This window comes from Oryzias latipes, chromosome 6 (genome assembly GCF_053564925.1).
Source record: "Oryzias latipes strain Hd-rR chromosome 6, Olatipes_Hd-rR_3.1".
In the NCBI taxonomy this organism is placed as follows: domain Eukaryota; kingdom Metazoa; phylum Chordata; class Actinopteri; order Beloniformes; family Adrianichthyidae; genus Oryzias; species Oryzias latipes.
Genome location: NC_136242.1, coordinates 22,421,178 through 22,445,611, shown reverse-complemented (window position 1 = coordinate 22,445,611; position 24,434 = coordinate 22,421,178). Strand labels below are relative to the sequence as shown.

Here is a 24,434-nt window from a genome sequence, read left to right as displayed (position 1 = left end):
TTTTATAGAATAGAAATGCGGAACTGGATTAGAAAGAATGATAAGAAACTTACGTTATATTTTTTAAAGTATATGCATTTATTTGTTTCTTCATATGTAATCTATGACACAACCTCTAGGTGGTGTCCCTATCCAAGTTAATTTAGTAGAATAAACTATTTTTATCTGAAAACAGAAAATCCTTTATTATTTTGAGATAGATTTAGTTATTTCCTTCATGAATGAGTTGAAAAACTCTAAAACCCTGATCGCACACTTCCTGTCATCAATGACTGAATTTAGAATGCTGACTGATGGTGGATAGGATGACAGTGAAATGTAGCCTGAACTGTTCAACACCATCTGTGCTTCTGTATCGTCTTTGTTCTCTGTGTTCTTGCGGTTGTTTGTATTTGTTTGCTGACAATGTTGTAAATCAGTCTAAATTTCACAGAGAACTTTCAGTCTCGACAAGTTAAACCAAGAAAAAAACTTTCAGGTGAAAGACAGAAAAGAAATTTGTTTTTGTTTAGTTTTTTTATCAAAACCCGAGTACAGCCACACACAAAAAAATACTACAACAAATACATTTTTTGCAAATCAACTTTACAACATTTTTTAATCCAGAACTCTTTAGGCTAAAGAATTGTCATGTTATTTTCTGGAGACTGTCTGATCTGTGTCTTCTGACTGATCAATAATATGGACCAAAACTGACAGCTCCAGAAGACTGAGAGGGAGGAGGGGACTGTTTGAATGAGAACCCTGAACAGTAATCTGCTCATCCCTCCAGAAGCTTGGACATCTGCTGGGCTGATCGTCTTAGTCCATAAACTGTTAATTTGACACTGTATATATAGGTAATTAAAGTTTAAAGTTGATCTGGTATAAAACATGGTTTACAGCTAAAATAACATGATTGAGCTAAAAACTGCCAATAGAAGTTCACAGCAAAAGCTGAGTTCACTACAGTGATCAGACACTCACATGCAGACACTCACATGCATTTGCCCCACGGCACTCCATCTCACTACCAGCTGACTCCTGCTAAGCAGAGGAAGCCTTTCTGACTCAACCATCGAGGGTTCAAACCATGTTGCTGTTTTCAAGGAGGGGAAAGTGACACTAAAGCCAGTTAACTGCAGATGTTGCATATAAAAAGTTAAGTAACAGACTGGAGAGTCTTGATGTTATTATTAGAAGGAGAGTTCTGAGTTATTATGATCCAGTCCAGCATGTTTTTCCAGGGTGTGTATATGTGTGTCCTGATTTAATCATTGGTGTTTTTGTACAGACTTCCAGCTGAACAGATGCAGCTTTGATCTCCTGGGCCCAAGAGGGCTTTATCTTTGTCTGTGTGTGTGTCCATATCAGTGAGAAATAAATCCGTGGCAGCGCCTATTTGACCCCTCCCACGAAGCCGGATGAGTTTATAGGACATTTCCTTGATCCGGAGCCTTCTACTGTCATGGAAGAGCTCTGCTTTGTGCACATGGGAACCTAAAGTAACAAGGATGGAATATCAGATTAAAAACACGCTTTTTTGCAAATTTAATTTTTCAGAATTTCACTCAGACTCAGTTACAAACAGCAAAACATGAAGCAGCATATTATCAGCAATCCCTCGTTTTATCTTAATTTTGGCGTTGAGCTCTTATCTTAGCTCCAGTGAGAGTGCTTAAAGGTTTCAGTCCAGCAGAGTCATATAAATTGGAAGAGAAAAATCATAAACTTAGAATAATATTCATGACCTGTGCACATATAAGGCTGAGAAGAGGAAAGTAGTCCGATCTGAAAGTTTGGGCATCTCAACAGCCAACCTTTTACAAAGGTCTGACCCTAATTAACAAGTCAGGCCAAGGTCTGTTTTTTATGAATTCCTTAATGAAGATCCAATTGAAAAACAGTTTAAAAATACATAAGAAAGTGTATGTTAAAATGTATTTTATAAAAATGTAAAAAATGTGAAAAAGTATTAATGGTTTAATATTACAAACCATAGTTATGGTTTGGGGGCATTTGTAGCTTTTTTTTCTACTTTACAATTTGCTCTTTACATTTTTTGAAACATTTTTTTGGTGGCAATGCTTAATATCTATATTATTAGTAGAACTCCAGCTTCTTTTTTTACAGACAGAATTTTGGTCATATTAGACAAAAAATTCAAAATGAACCTGAAACTGCCAAAAAAAACTCAACTCTGAGTGAAAAATGTTGTCAGAACTTTACTGCAGAGATCATAAAAACTGAGATGTAACAGTTGTTGTATTATATAATAATAGATCAAAGATATAGAGACAAAATAAAAATGTATAAATCTGCAAACAAAGACAAGAAATTATTGTGAAAATTGTCTAAAAAAACAGGCAAAGCTCCTCTCAAGGATTTAATCCAAGGGGTATCACGATTATGTGTTATAACTAGTGTTTGTATAAAACAGAAAAATTCAAAACTTTTTGGAACTAATTTCAATACATTTTGAATAAAAACAATACTAATGGGGAAGGTCGGTATCATTCCTGTTATTGTCAAGATATTCAGTTTCCCCTTATGTAGCTTTTTTGACATAATTTCATTATGTGTATTCATATATTCACAATTTCAGCAAAATCTTTATTTGACTTTCAAGGTCTGAATTGAGAGCATTTATTCTGTCCATATTCAAACATGATTGCTCAAATAATACTATTGGTTTTTGTGTAATACCGTCCATTTGTCCACCAGTCGCTTTAGGGCCTTGAGCTTCTTTTTCTATGGAGACCCATAAAGGCATGTCCACATTGGACAATCCTGTCCATTAGATTTACGTGCTTGTTATTCAGTGATGACCTTACAATGAATGACAGGATCCTTTTGTGTTCTCTTCCCACACACTCCCCTCAGTATTTGGAATTCCAGGAAACTGAATCTCACAGGTTTGACAGCTGGGAGACAGAGGAAGGAGGGTTATCAGGTATGGAACACAATACATCCTCTTTTTCTGTTCTTCAGTCATGACTTCTCTGTTTTTCACCTATACATGAGTGGTTGCTGGGTTACACCTTTGAAAATAGAAAAAGTTTAAAGTTGAAGCAGATTATGAAAACTTTGTTTATTTGACATTAAAATGAATAATGAAATGATGAAGGAAAATTCTGGGAGTTTCCTACTTCTGTTGCAGTGGGTTAAAATACTGTGTCATTACATAAGAATTTTCATCCTTTGAGTTGCATTTTTTCTAGATGAACAGGGAAGCTATTCTTATTACAGACACAGAGAAAGTAGAGACTCTGTGGTGGATTGGTTGATAAGTCCTGAGACCAGCTTTGGAAGATGGGGTACAGGTGAATGGATGTGTGGTTGGTTATTTAAACCATCACATATTTGTTTTTTGTTTTGTTTTTCGTGAAAACCCCCCAAAACAAACCGTGAACCAGTGTATGTCTATTGCATGTTTTACAGAAATAAAAGAGAAGTTGGACTTTTTGAAAACCACAACATTTACTGCTGTCTGGAGTCTGATGCACAAAATATACATGTATTTTTCTATTTAAACCGTAACTGAGGTTCAACAGCACTTTAAACTGACTGGAGGCATTGACAGCAATTTCATTTTATAAAAATGCAACTTTTTCAATGATATTGCATCCCATTAAACACATTTCCCGTATGTAGTTAAAGTAATTAAAGGCGGAACAGATCCCCTGCATAGTTAGTCTGTGTTAACCAAACTATCCCGCTGTGATTAGTGCTTTACTGCCCAGAACAGTGTTTCTATGCTTTTAACGGATTAACATCTTTAACTACGCCCTTGTGACACACGTTCACACAATCCACATTCAGACAAACACACACAGAAAAGAAATAAAAACAAGACAACATCTGTCACATGTGGCTCGATTGATGTCCTCATGTTAATGGGACAAACCCTATGTCTTTACTCTACCGAAATATATTTCAAACAATCTACTCCTACTTTTGCCACCCCCACAGCCCTCCAAGGATAAAACAGAAGAGATTATAATACACCAGGGGGTAGGGCTAGCAGAGAGCCTCTTCCGTCTCTGACACACACATGCTCGCACACTCAATTGTCACACTGACCTTGATTTTCTGCAGTCCTGGTGTGGCGGTGTTGTTGGAAGGGCCTTCCTGCTCTGTGTTTTGGAAATCCTGCTTGTCCAGCTTTTTCACACTGGGACCCACACAGATGAGACACAGGAATCGTCATACGAATGCTTCCTCATGTTGGAGCTTGTGTGACCTTTTCGTGTTTATTTACCCCCTTCAAACACATCACTTGTTGTCTTTGTGTTCACTTTGGAGCAATACTTCTATCAAAGCTCTAAGCTAATTTGAGACGGGTTTTTCTTTTTGCATTTTTGAAAATCACTAAGTGGCATTTGTATGCATGTATTCTGTACAGAAATGTAAACAAGACTAAAGAATATTTAAGCAGCCCTTTTATCTCTCTGGTGGATGTTGTATCCTTGCTATGACAGAGTCATCTGCTCTCGTTCCTGTTGGCTCTCATTAGGCTGAGTGGAAAGCCTCTGTACAGTAAAGCTCAATAAATCTGGGTGGCTTGAACAGTAATAACAGCCTCTGTCACAACATCTGAGGACTGCAGCTAAATTACTGTGCCTTCATGTACGCACTTACTTTATTCAAACACATGCAAACAGTGGCACACGCAAGTATGTAAATGCAGGAAGCACTGTGTTACACTTGAGTGAATCTGCTCATTTGACTCCATTGAATTTATCGTAATTTTCTCCTGATGTGACTGATGGGAAGATGTGTGGAAAAATAAATAAAATTGCTCTGAAATTCAATGACTTATCCATTGGTTATAAATGAAGTGAGTTTGTGGAAGATGTTTATGATGACAGCTGGATTTATGGTCAGGTACACAGCTGTATGCAGATAAAAAATACAGGAGAAAAAAACATGGCAAATAACAAACTATGAGGGAAAAGCCACAGATAAAGAGAAAGAAAAAACAGGCTAATGAAGCTGGAGAGGAGGAAATTGTTTTGCAAGTCCACCAAGAGGCTGACGCAGCACTGACTTCACAAAGACCTTCCATCCAGGCAAAAGAGTGTCTGTGCGCATTTATGCCTGTGTGTTTTCCTCCTTAGTTGTGTGTCTGTGCATCTGCAGAGAAAGGGACACTGGTGTGAGTCATCCAGCCGTGATTGAATTAGCTGAAGTTTGGCTGGACACTCACTTGGAAAAAGGAAAAGGCAGGAAAAGCTAAATACATGATCTCATGAGTTGGAGAGAACTTCTTGGAGTCAAAGTGGCAGACAGAGGGAGGATCAATAGGATTTTATTTTTTAACAACTGTCTGGGCTTTATTAAATAGAGGTCGACACGTTGTCTTCTTTAAAACACACATGAGTCAGGAATATCAGTGTAGTTCTGAGTTTTATTTTACATTTTCTTGTGAGTGTTTATATACCCTAAGCTAGTGTTAAATTTGACGTCTGTTCTTAGGGAAAGGGGAGAAAGTGGAAAGAATGCAAGAAAAAAAGAAAAAAGAAAAGAAACGAAATGTAGCTTTTGTTTCAAAATCATCTCAAATTGAAGCTGAATCTCTAAAACAGCCTGAAGTATGCAGTTATTGTTTTTGTTGTATCTTTACTGTAAACCCACATTATTTGAAAGTAGGTCACGCATGTGAGGAGTGGTGTTTACAAACGCCATAGATACAAGCCAAAATTTACCACTGCTTTTCTGTATTATATACAGCGTTGTTTTCATTGTCTATAATCTCCAAAAATACACTTTTTTGCCTCTCTCTTTTGAAATGGTCGTGATGTTCATTTGATAGTTCTGTTTTGAATTAAAGAGGAAACCAGGAGTAAAACACAAAATAGATTTGTGCTGAGACCTATCGACACTTACAGGAAAGCTTCACTGTCACCAAGGCCTTTAGATAACAGCTGTTTCCTGTTTAAAGAGGAGACCCTCAGAGGCTTGACAAAAAAAAACAAGGGGTCTAACATGGGAACTTACACAGACACACGATTACCTCAGATCATGGGAAAACCTAAAAAAACATTACAAACATGTGTCTGAGAAATTTCACTTAAGATCACGTAAGATGGATGGGAGCCATAAAGGTTTCTGAGCAGTCACCTCAAGCGATGACGCTTCTGGGAAAGGACAACTTGACCTTCAGCACCTTTTATTTACAGTAAAACGATTAAACATTGGTTTTACAATGTGCATACACAGACTTGTGTCCACTAAGGTAAGTCAAATAAAAAAACGATGGTCTAAGCTGGAGTCATATTGTGTTTCCTCCGTGGTTTTACATAGTAGTACAACACTCACGCATGCAGTGCGAAACTCTGTCTATTGCAATTGTGGGGCTCGAAAAACAGCCTTTACTTTTTTTGGTTAATCACTTCGATCAGTCTTTGGGGTTGTGTGCAGTCCTAATGCTTTAGAAAGGCTGTAAGACTGTGGTGTGGTATGCTGTAGGGGTGACAGAGGTGTTCAAGGTGGAGGTGGGATTACATAATGATTTTTTTCTTTTATTTATTTAGGAATCAGCTCTGAGCCCCTCCCTGTTTGCAATGATGATGGACAGGCTAACGGAAGAGGTTAGACAGGAATCACCATGGACTATGATGTTTGCAGACGATGTTGTGATTTGCAGTAAGGGAAACAGGTGGAGAATAAGCTAGAGAGGTGGAGGTTTGCCCTGGAAAAAAGAGAAATTAAGGTTAGCCCCAGCAAGACAGAGTGCATGTATAAATGAGAGAGACCCAAGTTTAAGAGTGAGGTTACAGGAAGAAGATATAAAGAAGGTGGAGCATACTAAGTATCTAGGGTCAACAGTCCAGACTACAGGGGTCACTAACCCTGTTTCTGGTGGGCTACCGCCCTGCTGATTTGCAGCTAACAAACAGGGTTAGCTGTTCGAAACCCTGTTTCAGGGTTAGCTGCAAAAAAAAAAAAAAAAAAAAAAACAGGCTGGTAGCCCACTACGAACAGGGTTGTGGAAAAGAAGTGAAGAAGCAAGTGCAGGCAGGTAAGAATGAGTGAAGAACAGTGTCAGGTGTGATGTGTAATAAAGTAGTTTCAGCTTAAATAAAGAGAAAGGTTTACACTGTGGTGAGACCAGCCATGATTTCGGCCAAGAGACAGTGGCACTGAGGAAATGACAGAAAGCCGAGCTGGAGGTAGCAGAAATGAAGATACTGAGGTTCTCTTTGGGAATGACCAGAATGCATAGAATCAGGAACTAGGACAAATGAGGGACAATACATGTTAGAAGGTTTTGGAGATAAGGTCAGAAAGGCCAGACTGAGATGGTTCGGACTTGTCCAGAGGAGAGACAGTGAATATACTGGTAGAAAGATGCTAAGTCTAGGGCTGCCAGGCAAGAGATCTAGAGATAGACCAAAGAGGAGGTTTATGGATTCATTGAACAAAGACATGAGGGTAACTGGTGTCAGAGGAGAGAATACAGAAGACAGGGTTTAAATGGAGAGAGCTGATTCGCTGTGGTGACCACTAAAGGGAAAAGCCATAAGAAAGAGAAGAAGAGTCGTGCTTCAGAGAAAAGACTGTAAAACTTCTGTTCAAGCCGAAGGATAGCACCTGAAATGCAAAATAGCATACTGTGCCCCATCCTGATGCCATGGCATTGAGGAAGAGGTTTCTTCCTTGAAAGCTCTTGTTTCAATGTCATTGTTTTACCAAGAAAAAAAATGAAGTCAATTAGATCAAATCTGTATCCTTCGATTTAAAGGTAAAAAAGAAAAGGTTTACCAATGTGTTTACTTTAACTTAGAATAACCTTGTGTTTGCATATTTCCTTTATCCAGGGCCAGATTATTGTATATGTCTAAATTATAAATAGGGCCGTGTTTTACTAAAAAAAAATAATTAATTAAACAAAACTGATATTCACCAATAAAATTGCAAATTTGATTCGTAAAATCTCTGAATCTCAGTGACTCTTGAAATCTTGAATTCTTTCACTGCAATTTCTTTTTTTCTAGATTATTTTTTGTTTTTTATTCCTTATTTTTTTCGGAAAGAATTTATCTTTAGTTTTTAAAGATGTTTGCTCCTGTCTCTATCAAGAATCCCCATTGTGAAAAGGTTTTCAAAACCAAACCAAACAGATTTTTGAAGGGAAATTCAACTAAAGGAATCCATATTAATTGATGTTGTTTATTTTGAAATCAAACAGTCAAATGAAAATGTGAACTTGTGAATCAAAGGTATTCAGTAGTTTTGGTTTTCATACCCTATTTATTATTTACATGTTTACTGTGCAAACATTCAAATTGTCTTATTTATTAAAATAAAAGAAGAAAAAAAGAAAAGAATTAATAATAAGATTTCTGCAAAAAAAAAACAAATCCTGTTTATTTAATGACATATAAAGAAAGACTCCAGGATGATTTAATTCTTCTCAACATCCAGTGTTTTCCAAATGTTCGTCATGGTAACCTCTCAGAGCAGCAACTCCTCTCACAGTAAAGTGGTGACTAAGCACATTTTCTGTCATGCCACCAAAACAGTTATGAGCAGTAGAGATCACAAACAGCATGGGAGAATGGCATGATGAGTTCACTGCTGCTCTTATTCTCCTTTTCATCAAATATGTTTTACCTTTTCCACATAAAACAGAATGCATGCACGTGCCCTGATTGCTCAAGGCACATCTGTTTCTGGTATTTAAGAGGGCTGTGAGTGCAGTAGTCTGAGAAGGTCCAGTGTGTCAGCAGAGACAACATTTGTGACTCATCCCGTTGTTCAATGCAACACCCTTTCACACTTCTCTTAAATTATGAGAAGGTTCCTAGGAATGTTTTGCTTAGGATACCCACTCTCCATCCCAAAGCACACATACATGGATTTCAAACTGGTTTTACTTCTCTTGCAATTTGCAAGAAACCAGCTGGGATAGTTCAATGGATACAAAACAGATACTTAGATCTTTACTCAAAAGAAGAATGAATCTCAACTCATCAAGATATACAGGACAATTTCCCCGAGAAATTAGCAAAGAAATTTAAGGTGACAGATAATTAAGAAACTAGAGGTTTCTGTGAGTGGATTAAACAGAGGGGTGCTGGATAAGCAGATTCACAGCACCCACAAAGGTAAGTAGATTATTCTTCACCACAAAGATTACTCAAAGTATTTAGTTTAAGGCTGCACGGAGCATAGGGCAAATCCTTTGTGATCAAATGGAAGTTTAAATTGTAGGACAATGACTACAGTTTAAAACACAAAAAACAGAATGGGTTTGTTGGTCTATCGGGTTCTTCTGGAGTGAATGTTTTTAGTATTATTTAAACTCATAAATACTCTAGTTTTAACATTTGGACAATTTTAATCTGAAGAATATAATGACCTGTCAACAACATGTTTAAAATCCCTCTCCAAACATCTTTTGATCTGTTGTAAAAGCATTCCCAGTGGTCTTTTTATTATGATTAGGCCATTCTTAGCCAAAAATTTGAAATAAACTTGTCGTTTTCTTAGACACAGTTTCTGCAAAGCGATATTAGTTCATAACAAATTTGCTTCTAAATTGTGGGCAGAAATGTTGGCGCGGAAAAAAGTTTTGTATCTTATAACATTTATTTCATTTTAAAGCACACATAAGTTTTTTTTAGACCAATACTTGCAAGTGTAGGTCATTGAATGGTTTAGGTTAAAAAAAAAATCAGTAAAAGGAAAAAAATGTGGCTGTTGGCTGCTAAAGAACCTGATAGACATCACCACTGAAGAGAACTTTATTTTATTTTTTTTAAACTGTAAAACTTAGTTTGTCTTTGATGACTAAATTCTCGCGTGTTTTGCACAAGCAGCAAGAAAGATTAAAAGTTAAACTAAAAAGAAAGCCCTGAGGTAAAAGGATGATTTATTATTAAGGATGCAGCTTACAATTGCATCTTATTTTCTTGCTGGGACAGCTTGAACAGTCGTTTGTGGGCGAGCTCCACCGTGAGCGCGCACTCGCGAGGCCCCGCCCTGAGCTTGCGGGGTACCCTCTCAAGAAAGAGGGGAGAGGAGGGGTCAGCAGATTGCGTCATGTATAGCCCCTCCCTTTCAGTTTAAATTTACATTTTCTATGGGACCTGGCTGTTGAGCAATTGAACAGTTTGTGAAAGGAGACACACCTCAACCCGCGAGAAGTGACCTCGAGACGCACTGATGAGGGCCGAACCACTTTGTCGTTTGAAATATTGAACAGTTGGAGAAGTCGTGTCGGTTTCTACTTTCAGGTAGGTGTGTGTGAGTGCGCGCGCGCGCTCTGGACTTCGTGCCTTTTTTGTAGGTCAGGGTTGCGTTTCCCCCAAACGCACACACCAACAAAAGCAGCACGTTTTTGCCGTCTGTCCCTCCCTGTTGTTGGCAGAGGCGAAAGCTTGTGGAGGTTAGAACCTGGAAAGTAACGGACGGCCCGAGAAGAGAGAAGACATGAGGTTGCTAAACCCAAACTCTTACCTCATTGTCTCCTTTTGTCTGTCGTGGCGGGACAGTTAAGAACAAACACGTTCAGGTTGTTGTTGTTTTCAGCTCGTACGGACTGTTATTTTTTTTTAATCGTTTCATCATGGCAGTTGAGTAAATATATTTTTAAAAAAATATGGTGTGTAGGAAACTGTTTATCATCTGGTGTTTGTCGCAAACCGACATAGAATCGAAACGCTTTGCTTTACGTGTTTTTACCTTAAGAAACTGCACGTTTTTAAAGACGACACCCTTTAAATCACTAGCCTAACTTTACAAGAAATAGTCTCTAATCTTACTTTTAAATACTTTTATGTACTGTAGAAATGTTACCATCAGTGTCCTTTAACCTATTTAAGACAGAAAATGAAGAAATCATGGTTTATGTGTGATCTGTATTCATTTTCCTGTGAGTCAAGCTGTTTGTAACAGCACAGCAATGACTACTGCCTTCTGGTCAAAGCACATGGCCTTAGTCAGTGCTGACAAGCTACCATGTGCTGTCATCACCCAGCCTGACCAAATGTCAGGTGAATGGGTGTTTGTGGGCCTTCTTTGTTTTGAAAAATGTGCAACAGGTTTGCAGGGTTTAAACCTATCTAATTTCTTCATCTTGCGTTGTGCCTTTTTTTATGCCGTCTGTCAAAATGTAACATAAAGCAAACAGAGCAAACCTTAGCTGGAGACAAAGTTTTTATGTACTTTGCTGGGTGGAGGCTGGCTAAATAAAAGACAAACTGTGTACTGTAGAGAAACATTTCAAAGGAAAGATGCCTTTAAATATAGGTCAGTTACATTAAGAGAGGTGACAAAAACAGGTGCCATATATAAGTGTTGCCTTTTAGGGTGTGCGGTGTTTGTGCGTAGGAAGGGAAACTCTTGCACATGTGTTAGTCATTTCGAGAGGAGTTTGCGAAACGGTTTACATCTGTTTTCTGATCTTTGAACCCCCTTCTTCCCTCTCCTCTCTCTTGTTTCTTTAACAGAGCCTCTCTTGCCCTCTCTGTTTCCCGTAAATGCTGATGCTGTGGCTGTTGTGATGTTCTTTTAATACCAGAGTTAGTGTGTCCACTAACTCTTAGCGAATTATTAATTCGCTCAAGTATGTGGAAAAAGTCAGTTTCCACTCTGTTATGACCTGCGTTCATTTGTGGTCATGTTTGATTTTTCAGATCTGAAGTATTGTACCCGAATCAGACCCTGTATTTGACTAACTTGTGGCGATTTTTTTATTTTTATTTTTTTAAAGATGACTAACAAATTTTGGAAAACTTTATACAGCATCTCGGCATCTCTGGGCACCAACTCACCATTGCATAGCAAAATGTCACAACCTTTGTAACCCACATTGCACTAACATTGTTTTATTGTGTAAATGTTTGAGGAACATGCTCTTTAACAACATCTCTGGGGGCTTTTAGTCAGTTAGGAAAGACTTCCCTCTGTCAACAAAGACTTTTCATGCTATTTAGTTTCAAGCACAATATTTCCTGTTTGTTGAATTGTAGTTTGCCAATAAACTTTGATCCATGTAAAGTTTTGTTCCTTTTTTTCACCCAGTATCAAAAACTGCAACCTCTTTACTTTCTTTTGTACTTTTTTGCTGTGCAATAGTTGTTTTTTTTTTTACTATAGTCAATACTACAGTCATCCCAAACACAAATTTTGGGATTGTTTGGATTGTCACGGCCATCTCATCTCCATCAGATTGTGCTATTTTTCCAGAGATCGCTGCAGTTTAAACAAAACTCTTACTTTCTTAAGTATTTTGACTTTGGATGGTTGTCATTGCTTCTGATTAAGTTGCTTGGCGATTTGAAAAGTCTTGTCAATTTTTCACAGAAAACCAGTATATCTCTTACCGCTTATCAGTTGGACGGAGGGATGAAACGTTATGATGGCATGGCAGCACGAGTGACGCAATCAGGAGGCCTACAGGACAAAGGATTTGTTTACAGTGCAGGATGGTTTCGTTGCTATGGTTCCAGATTGAGGCACAGGCCAGGAAGCTGGATTTTCTGATAGAGAGCTAATGTGGGCTTGTGTGCGCCTGCCTGTGTGGGGAGTGGAGGATCGATTGATTTAAAAGACAGACGTGCAGAGGCTTGTACAAGCAAGCTTTGGACTTTATATTGATGATCTTATCAAGGTCATCCTAGGTATGCATTGATGAAATTGAAGCAGATATGTGGCTCATATCTAGAGGCCGAGCTTTCTAAAGATTCATTATTTCTTTCTTTTTAATTCCCGCTCTGTTGATGCTTTAATCACCATAAAGTGCCTTTACCGTATTTCCCACTTTGCACAGACTTTTTAAATGGCTCTCACATTCATACACTTCTTGTGGCTTGTTAGGCTGACGTGAAGGGAGATCTGCTGTAAAAGCATCCTGTATTGGATTAAGGCACGTCCAAGCCAAAGTCAAGATGCACAATCCTATCTTGTTACCAACAGGAACATGGATGCAGAGATGAACACTCTCTTCATTCTAATAAAATCTGACGGCTGGGGCTTATGGTGTCTTTACAAATATTGGTATATAAATGCATACCCAGGATGAACAAAGCCTTCTAATAGGGCTTCTTTTTTTCTTGACTGCACATGCTTGCATCTGTTGTAAGGTAGGACTTTTATGTCTGTCTGGGTATCAGAAGATTGTCTGCTTGTTCAAGGTAACAGTTGTTTTTGGGGTTTTCTCTGCCGGCATGTAAACAAAGGATAACTTCTCAAAGGCTCCCCTGTGTGCCTTCCAGCCAATGAGATTTGAGGCACCAGCTGTGCTCAGCCAGTCGATGGTGAGGAGGGGTGTGACTCTGTTCCATGAGGAGAAAAACAGCAGTTAAGCACAAAGCTTTGAATCTGGAACTAGAACAGACAGTATAGCCATAACAAAGACTTTTTCTAAATGACTGAATGCCACTTCATACCTCTGAGCGAAATACAAGGTCGGTTGATTTTTGACAACACAAGATGGCATTAGAGCTATGGTTAAATAAGTAATGATTGTTAGCATAAAGAGCTGGGTTTACATGCAATATGCACATGCCCTACTGAATCATTGCTCTTATGAATGTGCTGGGTATCACACATGTCTGGATCCTGCACATTTGTTGTCCTTTTCGGTCTTCTGTTTCTATCCACCTGTTCTCATCAGATCTATACCTCAACGTTTAGAAACATGTGTTATGGGCAGCTGTGTGAGGGTGGTGAGCAGGCTTTTTGTATTTGTCTGACAGGTGTGACCTCAAAACCCTCCAGAGCACAAGTGATGCAACATCTTTATTTGAGCCATTTAACTGCAGATTTTTTTATTCATATAAGCCTGTACTTAAATGTCATGTTCAGATTTTTTTTGTTGTTTGTTTTGTCTACACTTGTTCTGTGCACTTGTGGGCCCAAAAGCAATCATCGCTGTGCCATCTCATCACATTCCTAGTCCATGCAAGGGGTGTCTGCCTTTTTCTATCTGCTCCATTCATCCTTTAATCTGTGTGACGCTAGGGCTCATGCATTGTTGGCAGCAAGTCTGAATAAAAGGACTTTAGTCGGTGCTGAAATCGGCTAAACTCAGTATTTTTCAGTTTTAAAGAGGGAGAAAAAGCCACTTAACTGGATGACCTTTTAATTGTACAAGAAATAACAATAACAAACATTGGCTTCTTCATTTTTGGTTCAGTTTGCAGCACTTGATCTTACTTGGAGACAGTTGTTGCTGTGAATTCCTGCTCTTATTGCAGTTCACCCTTATCATAAGCTGCTGTTGTGGTCAAAGTTGTTATAGTTTTTCTTTTTTTCACCCCAGACCAAATGTTACATTGGCCCAGAGGTGAGGTGCGCATAAAATAGACAGCATGCAAAATAATAATTTCAAGACATCAGTTTCAAATGAGATTTTGCATTAAAATACTAGCAATTGGAGGGGAAGAAGTCCATCCATCTATCTCCTACCTCTTAAACAAAGCTGAGTTGCATGGACATTAGTCCTTCTTCTACATAGAAACTTTCTTCAGTTCTACTTGGAGGATGCCTCGGTGCTCTCAGGCCAACCAAGAGATTTAGTCTCTCCAGCAGAATACTTCCTCAGTGAGGTGCCCAGGAGGCATTTGAAAGAGGTACTAGAGCCAACCTCAACAGAAAGATCACAATAGTTGAAAAAACAATGAGAAATCGTCTTACTCTTCAGAGCTGTCAAGTGTCATCTCTACTTCCTTGTTTTCATATAGACATGCAGGCATATGTTTCTACTTTGTAGATAGGCGTCTTGAGACCAGCATGCTGCAGGATAAGAGTCAGCTTCACCAACTTTATATCTTGAGGACAAGATTAAAAGCACACGAGTCCAGGAGTTGATGCATGTTAGCATTGAGCTGCAGAGTTTTCTTGAATGTCCTGCTTCATACAGCTCTGGAGGAGTTGGAAAAATAAGTCATTTATTTTGGACTGATTCCACAGTCTAGTGAACATAGTGGATTCCATAAGAGCCAGACAACAGAAGAAGGTGGTATTAAATTAAACAGATTTCACACAATATGCCATGTGTCGAATATAATTCTTATTATAAAATAGGAATAAAAACTCTCAGGCATAAATTTGTCTATAAAAAAAAAACTAAAATTTATTGTAGCATTTGACAAGACTCTTGTTCTTTTGTTCTTTCTTTTTCTAAAGATAAGTTTGTTTCCCCTCTATCATTCAATATAGTTTAACTTTTTAGGATGTGTTCATTGAATAGTTAATAAAGATTCAATTAGTGCAGAGAATATATATCTTAATCAAAATCAACAATATATTTAGACTTTACAGACAAATAGAAATGTGCTTTATGTTGTGATTCATGTGGAGAAATATAAAAACACAGAAAAATATAGAGATGTGTTTTCCAAATCTATTGTTAACCAAGAACACTGTGAATTAAGGCAGTTCTAAAACTTACTCTGACGCAATACCAAGTTTCATATCTGAGGTAAAAGTTCTATCGCAAAAAGTTTTTGTTCCGTTATCTGAAATAACAGGGTGTGACATAAAACAAAAAAGAAACTTTGTGTGAAAGGATAATTAAAACTCCATGACCTTTTGATGAGTAGAGCTTTAAGGAACCTATATTTGTCCTCGATATGTTGTATCTGTGATAGTATACCTGTTTCCACTTCATCCGATTCTGAACAAAAATGAATACTTGTGCATTTTCTAAAAAATTCTATTTGAAAACTGCTTCTGTGGTTTTTAGAATTTTTAGATTATGCATTTATAGCAGCATCTTTGAAGTGTTCGTGTCTTATAATGTCAACGCACACTAAAGTTGAGCAAAGATAAGACCATTGGTTTTAGCTGAGGTCATATCGATTGCGTGCTTTCGGAATTAGTCAAAGTGAATCTTTGGTTTTCAGAAAATAGTGATCTGTATGCCTCGTGGCCATTAAGAAGTCTTGCAAGACAGACAGACCATTGTCTGTATTTTATCCAAAGTTTACCATAAGAATCCATGACAACATTTCAGTAGCTCTACATAAGTTATGCTAAAGCATATTTATGTGTTTTCATGGAAATAGTGGCTAAAATATCTTTTGTATTAAGTCAACACCAGTTTGTCTGCAGTGGACAAGAAAGTCATTAACTGAAATATGGCAATTTACATCCATTAGAGAAAAGAAGATCTTACTTTAATTGCATTTAAAGTCCAAAACATTCCTTGGCAAAAAGCATTGAATAGTTTCTAGACTCAACACCAACTGGCTTTTATATGGATGAATGAAACTGTCTTTGGAGTTACACTACATGGTCTGCATTTCATGCTGCCACATAATGTGATTTATCCTTGCCTTGTGTGGGTGTTACTGCATGTTTGCTCATTTGTGCTTTATGAACCTTAAAACTCCTTATTGTAAATTCTCATACCCCACATCTCCACAGTGACATTTTCCATTGTGGGAGCAGGTTGGGGTCCTTGAAAAGGTCAGGACACAACGAGCCCCTCAGAATCACTATCTTCTCTTTCTGCTTACCCCCTTTTTTATGGCAGGCAATACAGAACCAATCACAAACCCTAAATTCTCCTGTTACTATGAAGCTGTGTATAATCCCATTTATCCTCATTCCTTTTTCTACTTCCGCCATCTTGAACCAAAATTCCAGAATAATGTTTTTGATATGAAGTGAAGAATGACAGTTGTGCAAATAATTTGGCTAAACCTAGAGTATGGATAGGAACTAAGGAGGTTGGCATTCTGGTGTGCCCTTGCAGATGTTCTTGTCTGCTTTTCTAAAAATTCTCTTTGTTCCTGCCTAAATTATATCCCCCATCATTTCATTTGTTTCTATTTCACTCCCATGCTGAATGCTCCCCACCCCCACCATGCCATCCATTAAAACCCTATGTGTCACTGTTCTTTAATTGAGACCCTGCCTTATTTCTGGTCCAATGACTGCATTTTTACCAGCAAGCCTTCAATGTCTATGGCCAGATCAGCAAGGGAGGACAGTGTTTGTGTGACAGAGGAAGAGATGCAAAGAACTGGGTGTGGGGGTTGCTAAGGGGGTCCTGATGACGTAATTTCCCCTGAGGGGTGGACCTCCCATCTGTGGGCGGAATTGGTGGTATCCAGCCAAGATGTGAGGGAAAGTGACGAGCGAACGAGGTTAACAAAATGGGCCAATGTAGAATTCAAGGACCAGAGATTTGATCAAGATGTGTTGCAATAAAATGTTTTTACTCTAAATAATTTTTTGTGAAGTGCCTAATGTAAGCAATCTCATATATAATTATAATTCTTTGTTGGTCAGTATGATTTTTTTTTTCTTTCTTTTTCTTTTCTCTTTAGTCATTATGATTCTAAAGGGACGTTATTCTGCATGTGATGTGTCCAGCTTTACTTTATGTTGAAAATAAATAATATCCTGACTATTTGTTACTTGCCTAACTTCCTTACCCAACTCCGCCGTATGCACATCTGTGAGTGTTCTGCTCTTACAGTTATTGGGCTGATTTTGCCTGATGCAACGTTTGTGAAATCATGTGCTTTGCTGCCAGCTTGAAATGCATTTCTCTACCATTAGGAGCACTTTGCCATGTGAGCTGCACCTTGCTTCTGTAGCATATCGCTTTACTCAATGTACATAAAAGGGGAAAATGCTGACTTTAATGAACTGATCCAGGCTTGCTTAATAATGTCATTTAACAAGCGGTCATTTGTGGGGTTTTTGGTCTATTTCTCTTCTAAGAAGGTTACATTTCGTAACAAAAGAAAAAGTTCTGTGTTTTTGTCGACTGTTCTAATGGGATAAACTTAGCCAATTTGGCGGAAGGGTAGAGTAAAATCCATATCCAAAACTGTTGTAAAACTATCAAGCCCAGGTAATCTGACACTTTCTATCAAAAGAGCCGTCTTTTGTTGGATTTATTATTTAAAAACAGTCTGTTTAGCAGTTTGTGGAACCTTTGTTTAAACCAGTGTATGCCAACATTTTCCCCCTGCAGCTTCTAAATATTTAGCTGACAGTAAAGGCAGATCTCCACGAAAACATTTTAGAAAACTGACAAGTTGTCAGTACATGTGTTTCTACCACCTCCCATAATACACCTAGTCCCATTTAGCACCACACAAGCACTATCCTTTACAGATCTGCCATCCTCTCAGCTCTAATGCAACTTGCCACTATCAAACACCCTTTCACACAGCCACAAGTACAAACTCATTTGCTGATTCACTTCCTCTTTGAACACTAAACTACCAAACCTCTTTTTAATTTTTATTTTAACCCCACAAGCAGAGAAGTCTTATGACCACTAACAATATTAAAAATATGTCTTTGAACTTTCAAACTGTCTGTACTCTTTTACTTCTGTCCTGTTTATATATTTCCTTATTCAAAAATGTGACATTTTGCACATGATCATAGTCAAATTGGTCATGAGGAGTTTAGCGTGAGCTCAAGGAAGTTTTATTCAACTTATTCAACTTTAACCCAATGTTTTACTTTTGGCTTTAATTTCATTGTATTACTTATTGCTCATGCAGTTCTTGTAGACATCTTGAATGATGGGCCTTTCAGAGGCTTGTTATCCTTGTTTGTTTTTAGTTTGATGGTTGTATCTGTATCGAGGGTGTATCCTCAGAACAAGTAAACAGTTTTAATGGGATTCCTGGAACCACAATAATGGTTGTCCCAAAAAACTCAGCATTTTGATCCATTTGCTGCAGTGCTCAGATCTGTACTAATGGTTGACCATAAATATAGGCATTAATGAGGACTGCTCGCTGACGGTACTGTATACCTTCTATTCCTGCACAAAACACGAGAGATTTAATGGTAAATGCATCAAAATCCTCAATTTGCTGTTTTCTGATGTTTATCATTTATTGTTGAGCTGCAGCTTGCAGTTGCTGTTAAAGAATCTGAAGAGAAACTCGAAGCCTCATAAAAAGAGTGGTTACATAAAAAGAAGCATGTAACCACTCTGACTTTAAACACCGCTCCAGTTAGAAGGTGCTAGGCCTTTTTGAAGTCGGCATGTTCCTTCCTCCCCTCCCTGGGGCACAGAGGAAACAGTAGTTGTGTTAATCAGACCCGTTCACACACAACACTTCCACTCTGTAAATTCCACACATGCATAGACAAAAACCTTTCTTAGATTTCTCTACCACTCATAGTCCTACATACAGATCTAAAGTGCAAGCCTTTCTGCACCACAGGCCCAACGCTGTCAGCACATCGGGGTCACGCACAGCAGGAGTGTCGCACAAAGTTCTCAAGTTTCCACATCACAAACATCCTTATGGTTTATTTACATAAATACCAACCACACTCTCCTTTTAACCTTTTTTAATGAACATATGTATTAAATCTCTCCATTTAACTTTTTACCCCCCTTTTTTATCTTTTTTATCTGTACAGCTTTAATTTGAGTTATTTCAACAGTATTTTCTGTAAAAGTAATAATGATGGACATTTTTTAACTTGGCTGTTTGAGTTGCATAACAGCTACTGTTACATTTCACTGCTTCAAAAACATTGGCCTCTAGTGGCACATGTGGCTCATTACACCATTCCTCTGAACTCCAGTCTTTTGTTTTGGTTCTGAGGAGACATCCCCCCCGCGCCTGTTTCTAACACGTGCAGAGCAAATGCATCTTTGGCACAAATGATTGTGATTGGCCCATTCAGCATCCTGAACGTCACTCTTTGTTCCCAGTTTGTCCTTATCAGTCACCTACTGTATGTAGCCAAGGGACCTGAAAAAGCTCAGCCTTAAACGGTCTCCGGTTTGGGCATCGTGGCAACATGATTGTTTGTGAATCTGAGTCATCCAGTGGCTGTTGGAAAGGAAATGTGCTTTATCAGCTAATATTAAAGCAACCATTCTTTATATTTGGAAAAGCTTTGATTTGAAAAAAAAAAATTCATAGATGTTCTTAAAAAGAGGTTATGTAACTAAACTGGATCTACTGTACATGCACAGCATCATTTTGTGAAGGCTCAGTTTCTTTCCTGATTGGGAAGATATTAACCTATTAGAAGTGTCTAGAGGGAGGGAGGGAAGGAGGGAGGGATGGAAGGAGGGAGGGAGGGAGGGAGACTGTGGGAGCGTAGCTATAAAACAGGCTTTGAACTCCGACCACTTCAGTGGCAGACAGCTGTGTGGGACAAATCAGCTCTCCTGAGGCTCAGCTACGCACATACTAACAGGATACTTTACCATCTTTTTCTGCTAACCTCATTTTGCATCCAAATAACCAAGATGACAACAATGTTCAGATACCCCGTCTTTCCTCATCTGCAGGGTGAGTTAACCAGAGAGGCATTTTGTGCAGTTTGTCTTCCTCTTAACAGTTAACATGATTTCTAGCAGCAATTTCTAGCTTCAATTGGATTTATTTCTACTGATAGAGCTTTCAGGCTGTGCTGAAAATCAGGCAATCGAGCTGACGAATTCTGGTTTTTATTGTTGTATGAATTGCTTCTGCTCAGGGAGAGTATTGATCAAACTTTTGTTCAGTGCTGTGCTCTCTTTGCTGAAGTTGCAGATAAGTTTATTAATTTATTTATTTTAATCTCTTTCACAGATTTTCTATGCGTTATTAATTACCTGTCATAATTGTAAGTTTTACTATAGATATGCAAAATGCTTGCACACGATGTTATATACATTTGCCTGAGGGGGTGTTTCCATGCATGCATTAAAACATCCTTCATTATCCTGAACTTTAAAGGGTTAGAAGCATTTGGGGAATTTCCATAACCACATGCCATCAAAAGATCTCGGTGTCCTGATTCATCTGTTACTTTGCATACATTTGGTGCACCATCTGACAGGAGGATGAAGTGTTCCACTTTGCTCAGTGGGGAACAATTATGTAATTTCAGGGAGACTCGTCATCGTGACACATTGGAAAGTGGAGAGATCGACAGATGCTTTTATCAGGGTTTCTAATGTGTCAAAAGTGGAATGTTGTGGAATTGCCAAACAAAATATACCACTGCCAACAAATGAGTATTTATTTTATTTATTTGTTTATTTTATATTTGTGCGAACTAAGAAAGTACTTTATGTTCTCATGTATTGTTTCTAGTCCAGCATCATAAGGAACATAATATTAAGGTGTTAAAGATAAACGTTTTGTTGAAGTTATTCCCAATAATGTATAAAAATAGTCTTAAAAATATTTATTTATATATTAAAAGTTATGGTTTGTGTTTGTAAAATCAGATCCGCGTGATCCTGGTCTGTCACTGCCACCAGGAAGGAGGGTCATGGCGGAACCGGATTACCTGGAGGGAGACTGTGATGAGCTCATCAAACCCAAGAAGCTGATCAACCCTGTCAAGAGCTCCCGGAACCACCAGGACCTGCACCGAGAGCTGCTCATGAATCAGAAGAGGTCAGGGAGATTCCAAAAATATGTAGAGATGAGTTTGTCTTTCCTGATATAACCTATTGATAATTGTTTTACTTTTTTTTTTCTCCTCCTATTGAGAAAAATCTTCGCTCTTTGAATTTCAAGTTTATAAATAAAATAGTAATTGGGCAAAGCAGGAGCAAACAATTCTGTTTTAGTGAAACTCTGAAGCTGTCAAACAGACTTTGGATCATCCTTTGCCAGGACAAAATGTGAAGTAAAGATGAACTAAGAGCATTTTAATGAAAAGACACGAGACCGAAGGGGTTCAGATTTAGGATCATTTAGTTCATTTTCAGCTAAAAGTGTGCAGGTGAATGGAGGGAACCCTAACTGTGAACCTCTGTGACTTTCACCTGACTGTGCCACACCTTTTTGGCCGCTGTGGGTGAATGTTAGCGTATGGGTTAGTGTGAATCCAGCCGATGTTCATCCTCTCTGCAGTGTTTGCGTTTCATCTCACCACAGCGCGGCGCCTGCTTTGTGGCTGAGGTATAGTTACGTAAACACTCCTGCTTTTGACAGCTGTTCTATCACAGCAGTGATGCAGCGGCTTCTAAACGGGTCAAAGGCTGCAGTGCTTTTGGAAACCTTCAAGCAATACTGAGGAAGGAAATTTAAAAAAAAAAGTTAACAGAAAAAAACAACTATAACAATGCACATCATGTACCTGTCATATTAGCTTCTCTCTTTATGCTTGAACAGATGGAGGAAAAATATGGGGATTTGTCCAGAGTGATGCTGGACAGAAGGGTGTGGTAGGTGGGTGGATGGATGACCCAGTAAAAAGGAGGAAAAAAACAGATTACGTAACTAAGATTACAAAACATTTCCTAGCCAAGGGCCTTTTCCTGCCCACACACACACACACACACACATGCACAGTAGCTTTTACCCCTCATAGTGCTACCTTGGCAGCAGTGACTGTGCCTACACAAACACAGATAGTTGTTCATGCGGAGGCATCTGAGACATGCAGCCACCTCTAGGTGGATGCACTGCTGTGGCTTCATGAACATCCCAGAATGTAGGAGAGGGTGCTTGTAGCTGGGATTACCTCTATGTGAAAAGAGCATCTTTGCGTTCTTTCTTGTTGCTACTCTCCGCCTTGACTTGCTCTTTTCTCTGTGTGACGTAGCTTTAAGCGGCAGGGTCCAATCCCTGCAGCTGCTTGTCTGCTTTCTTTTCCCTCACTATCCCCGGAACAGGCCGATTAAGTGCATGTAGTCTACAAGAGGGAAGGGCCCTGTTGTAAATTAACTCCCACTGCATCTTGGAACATTCTGAGCTCAGTTATGTAATCTAGACTCAATAATGCATTTAATTAAAGCACTGCTGCTGCTGTTTGCAGACAGAACACTCTGTTTTTAGTCCAAAAAAAGGATTATAAAAGACGTGAAGGAACCAGCGTAAAGAGCTTTTTTTTTAAATGCGGTTTTCTCCTCAATACCTGATTTAAAGTTGAAGTTTTTTTGCTTTAATAACCACAATATCAACCTTAGAGCCTTAACATTTCTATTTAGCATAACAACGTGAGTTGTGCCACTTTGGAGGGAGGGTTTTTGTTTCATTAATGCATATTTAGACTACTTTAGAGAACATAAACTCCTCACAGTGTCCTCAAAACAGGTAGTCTGTGTTATCAGAGGCTGCAGGTTATGTAACACTGTGTGTCATTGTTCCCTCACAGGGGCCTGGCTCCTCAGAACAAGCCTGAGCTGCAGAAGGTTCTTGAGAAGAGAAAGAGGGAACAAATCATCAAAGCTCAGAAGGAGGAGCAGGAGGCTCACAAAAAGAAGAGTGACCTGGAAATAGAGCTCATGAAAAGACAGCAGAAACTTGAACAGGTAAAACACATCAGTGTAAAGGCTCGTTTATGGATCTTTCAAAGGGTTTCTGTCCATCACAGATGCTTTGTCATGTTCTTCACCCTGTAGCTTGAGATGGAGCAGCAGAAAATTGAGGAAGAGCAAGAGAACACCCCTGAGTTTGTGAAGATGAAGAGCAACCTGCGCAGGACCAAACAGGAAACGGACGGAGAGGAACGAACCACCTAAAAAAGTGGCGGCAGCGTCTGGGTACCGAGGTGTCAGGAGAGTATTACAAGAACTGTGTCGCGTTTGTGACACGGCGTGAAGACGTGCCCGAGATGAACCTCTTGGCTTTCCCAACCGAGCTGTTCCTTCCTGCCGCAAAAGAGACTTTAGAGACTAAAGACCCCTGTCTGTCTGCTTGCAATGATCTGCCAGCACTCACACCATCCAGCAGCACACGGCACCCCCACCGGAGGGAACGGACACGGACACGTTACATGATTTTCCACAAGAGTGGGCGAGTTTACGACGAGCTCTGGTGGAGTAAACCAACACTCAGTAGTTTTTTACCCTCTATGGTTTCTCTCCTTTCTACAAAGTTAGCTGTTGTTTCGATTCCTGATGTTGTCATTGTTGTTTTTCTGTTTTCATCTCCAGAAGCAAAAGAAAAAAAAACAGAAAAGTGGACACTGGACGGACTCTTGAAACTGTGTAATATAAAAAGCCAAACAGATGTGCTTTCGTTATTTATGTTGGTAGCTTTTAGCCGAGCAATAGGGGGAGGACATTTTTAGTAAATCTGTATTTTACTTTGTTTTACAACACACTATGTGAAGCCAGAACTGGACAAAGGGAGTTGTATGAGGGAAAAACTCAAGTTTCCTTTATTCTTTTAAAAGTTATTACCATGCCATTTTCCAAATGAATGCGGTTAGGAGAAATCTTAGAACTCCTGGGCTTGAGAATGAAATTTCTTTGTAAATTCTGTTTTATTTTTAACAAAGTACTATTCAATTTTGTATGAAAAATTGTGTTAATAAATAATTTACTTTTTTGGCTGACCTTTAAAATAGTGTTTTGTGTGCTTTTCTTAAAATATTGATTGAATCTGTTGAGCAATCACTAACTTTGAGCAACAAAAATCATTAAAGTCCCACTCTAATCGTCTTTCGATCTATTGGTAAAGTGTTCACAGTGGTCTTTATTTATGCAGTTTTTAGCTAAAATAAAATTCAAAACTGTTTTTTAGTATGTTCTGTGGTTTCTGCAGAGC

General features: G+C 38.6%; 1 protein-coding gene and 1 long non-coding RNA gene across 7 annotated transcripts; one reads left to right on the top strand and one right to left on the bottom strand.

Moving 5' to 3' along the window:
- Nucleotides 1-496: 496 nt before the first annotated feature.
- LOC110015252 (uncharacterized) lies at nucleotides 497-10,588 on the bottom strand. Its single transcript, XR_002290420.3, has 4 exons — nucleotides 10,447-10,588; nucleotides 4,063-4,153; nucleotides 2,814-2,903; nucleotides 497-1,479 (listed from the first exon to the last, which is right to left on the bottom strand). It is a non-coding gene; the product is annotated as an uncharacterized LOC110015252 (long non-coding RNA).
- Nucleotides 9,971-24,231, top strand: fam107b (family with sequence similarity 107 member B). Of its 6 annotated transcripts, none has more exons than XM_004069672.5 (4): nucleotides 9,971-10,223; nucleotides 21,158-21,329; nucleotides 23,038-23,194; nucleotides 23,285-24,231. In XM_004069672.5, exons 2-4 carry the CDS (start codon nucleotides 21,202-21,204, stop codon nucleotides 23,402-23,404), a joined length of 405 nt encoding a protein of 134 aa, XP_004069720.1. In that variant the 5' UTR covers nucleotides 9,971-10,223; nucleotides 21,158-21,201; the 3' UTR covers nucleotides 23,405-24,231. The 6 variants fall into 6 exon arrangements, with proteins under 6 accessions (XP_004069720.1, XP_078804982.1, XP_020559771.1 ...); XM_078948856.1 differs by having other exon boundaries at nucleotides 9,972-10,223; nucleotides 21,191-21,329; XM_020704112.2 differs by lacking the exon at nucleotides 9,971-10,223 and adding an exon at nucleotides 10,258-10,424.
- Nucleotides 24,232-24,434: the final 203 nt, after the last annotated feature.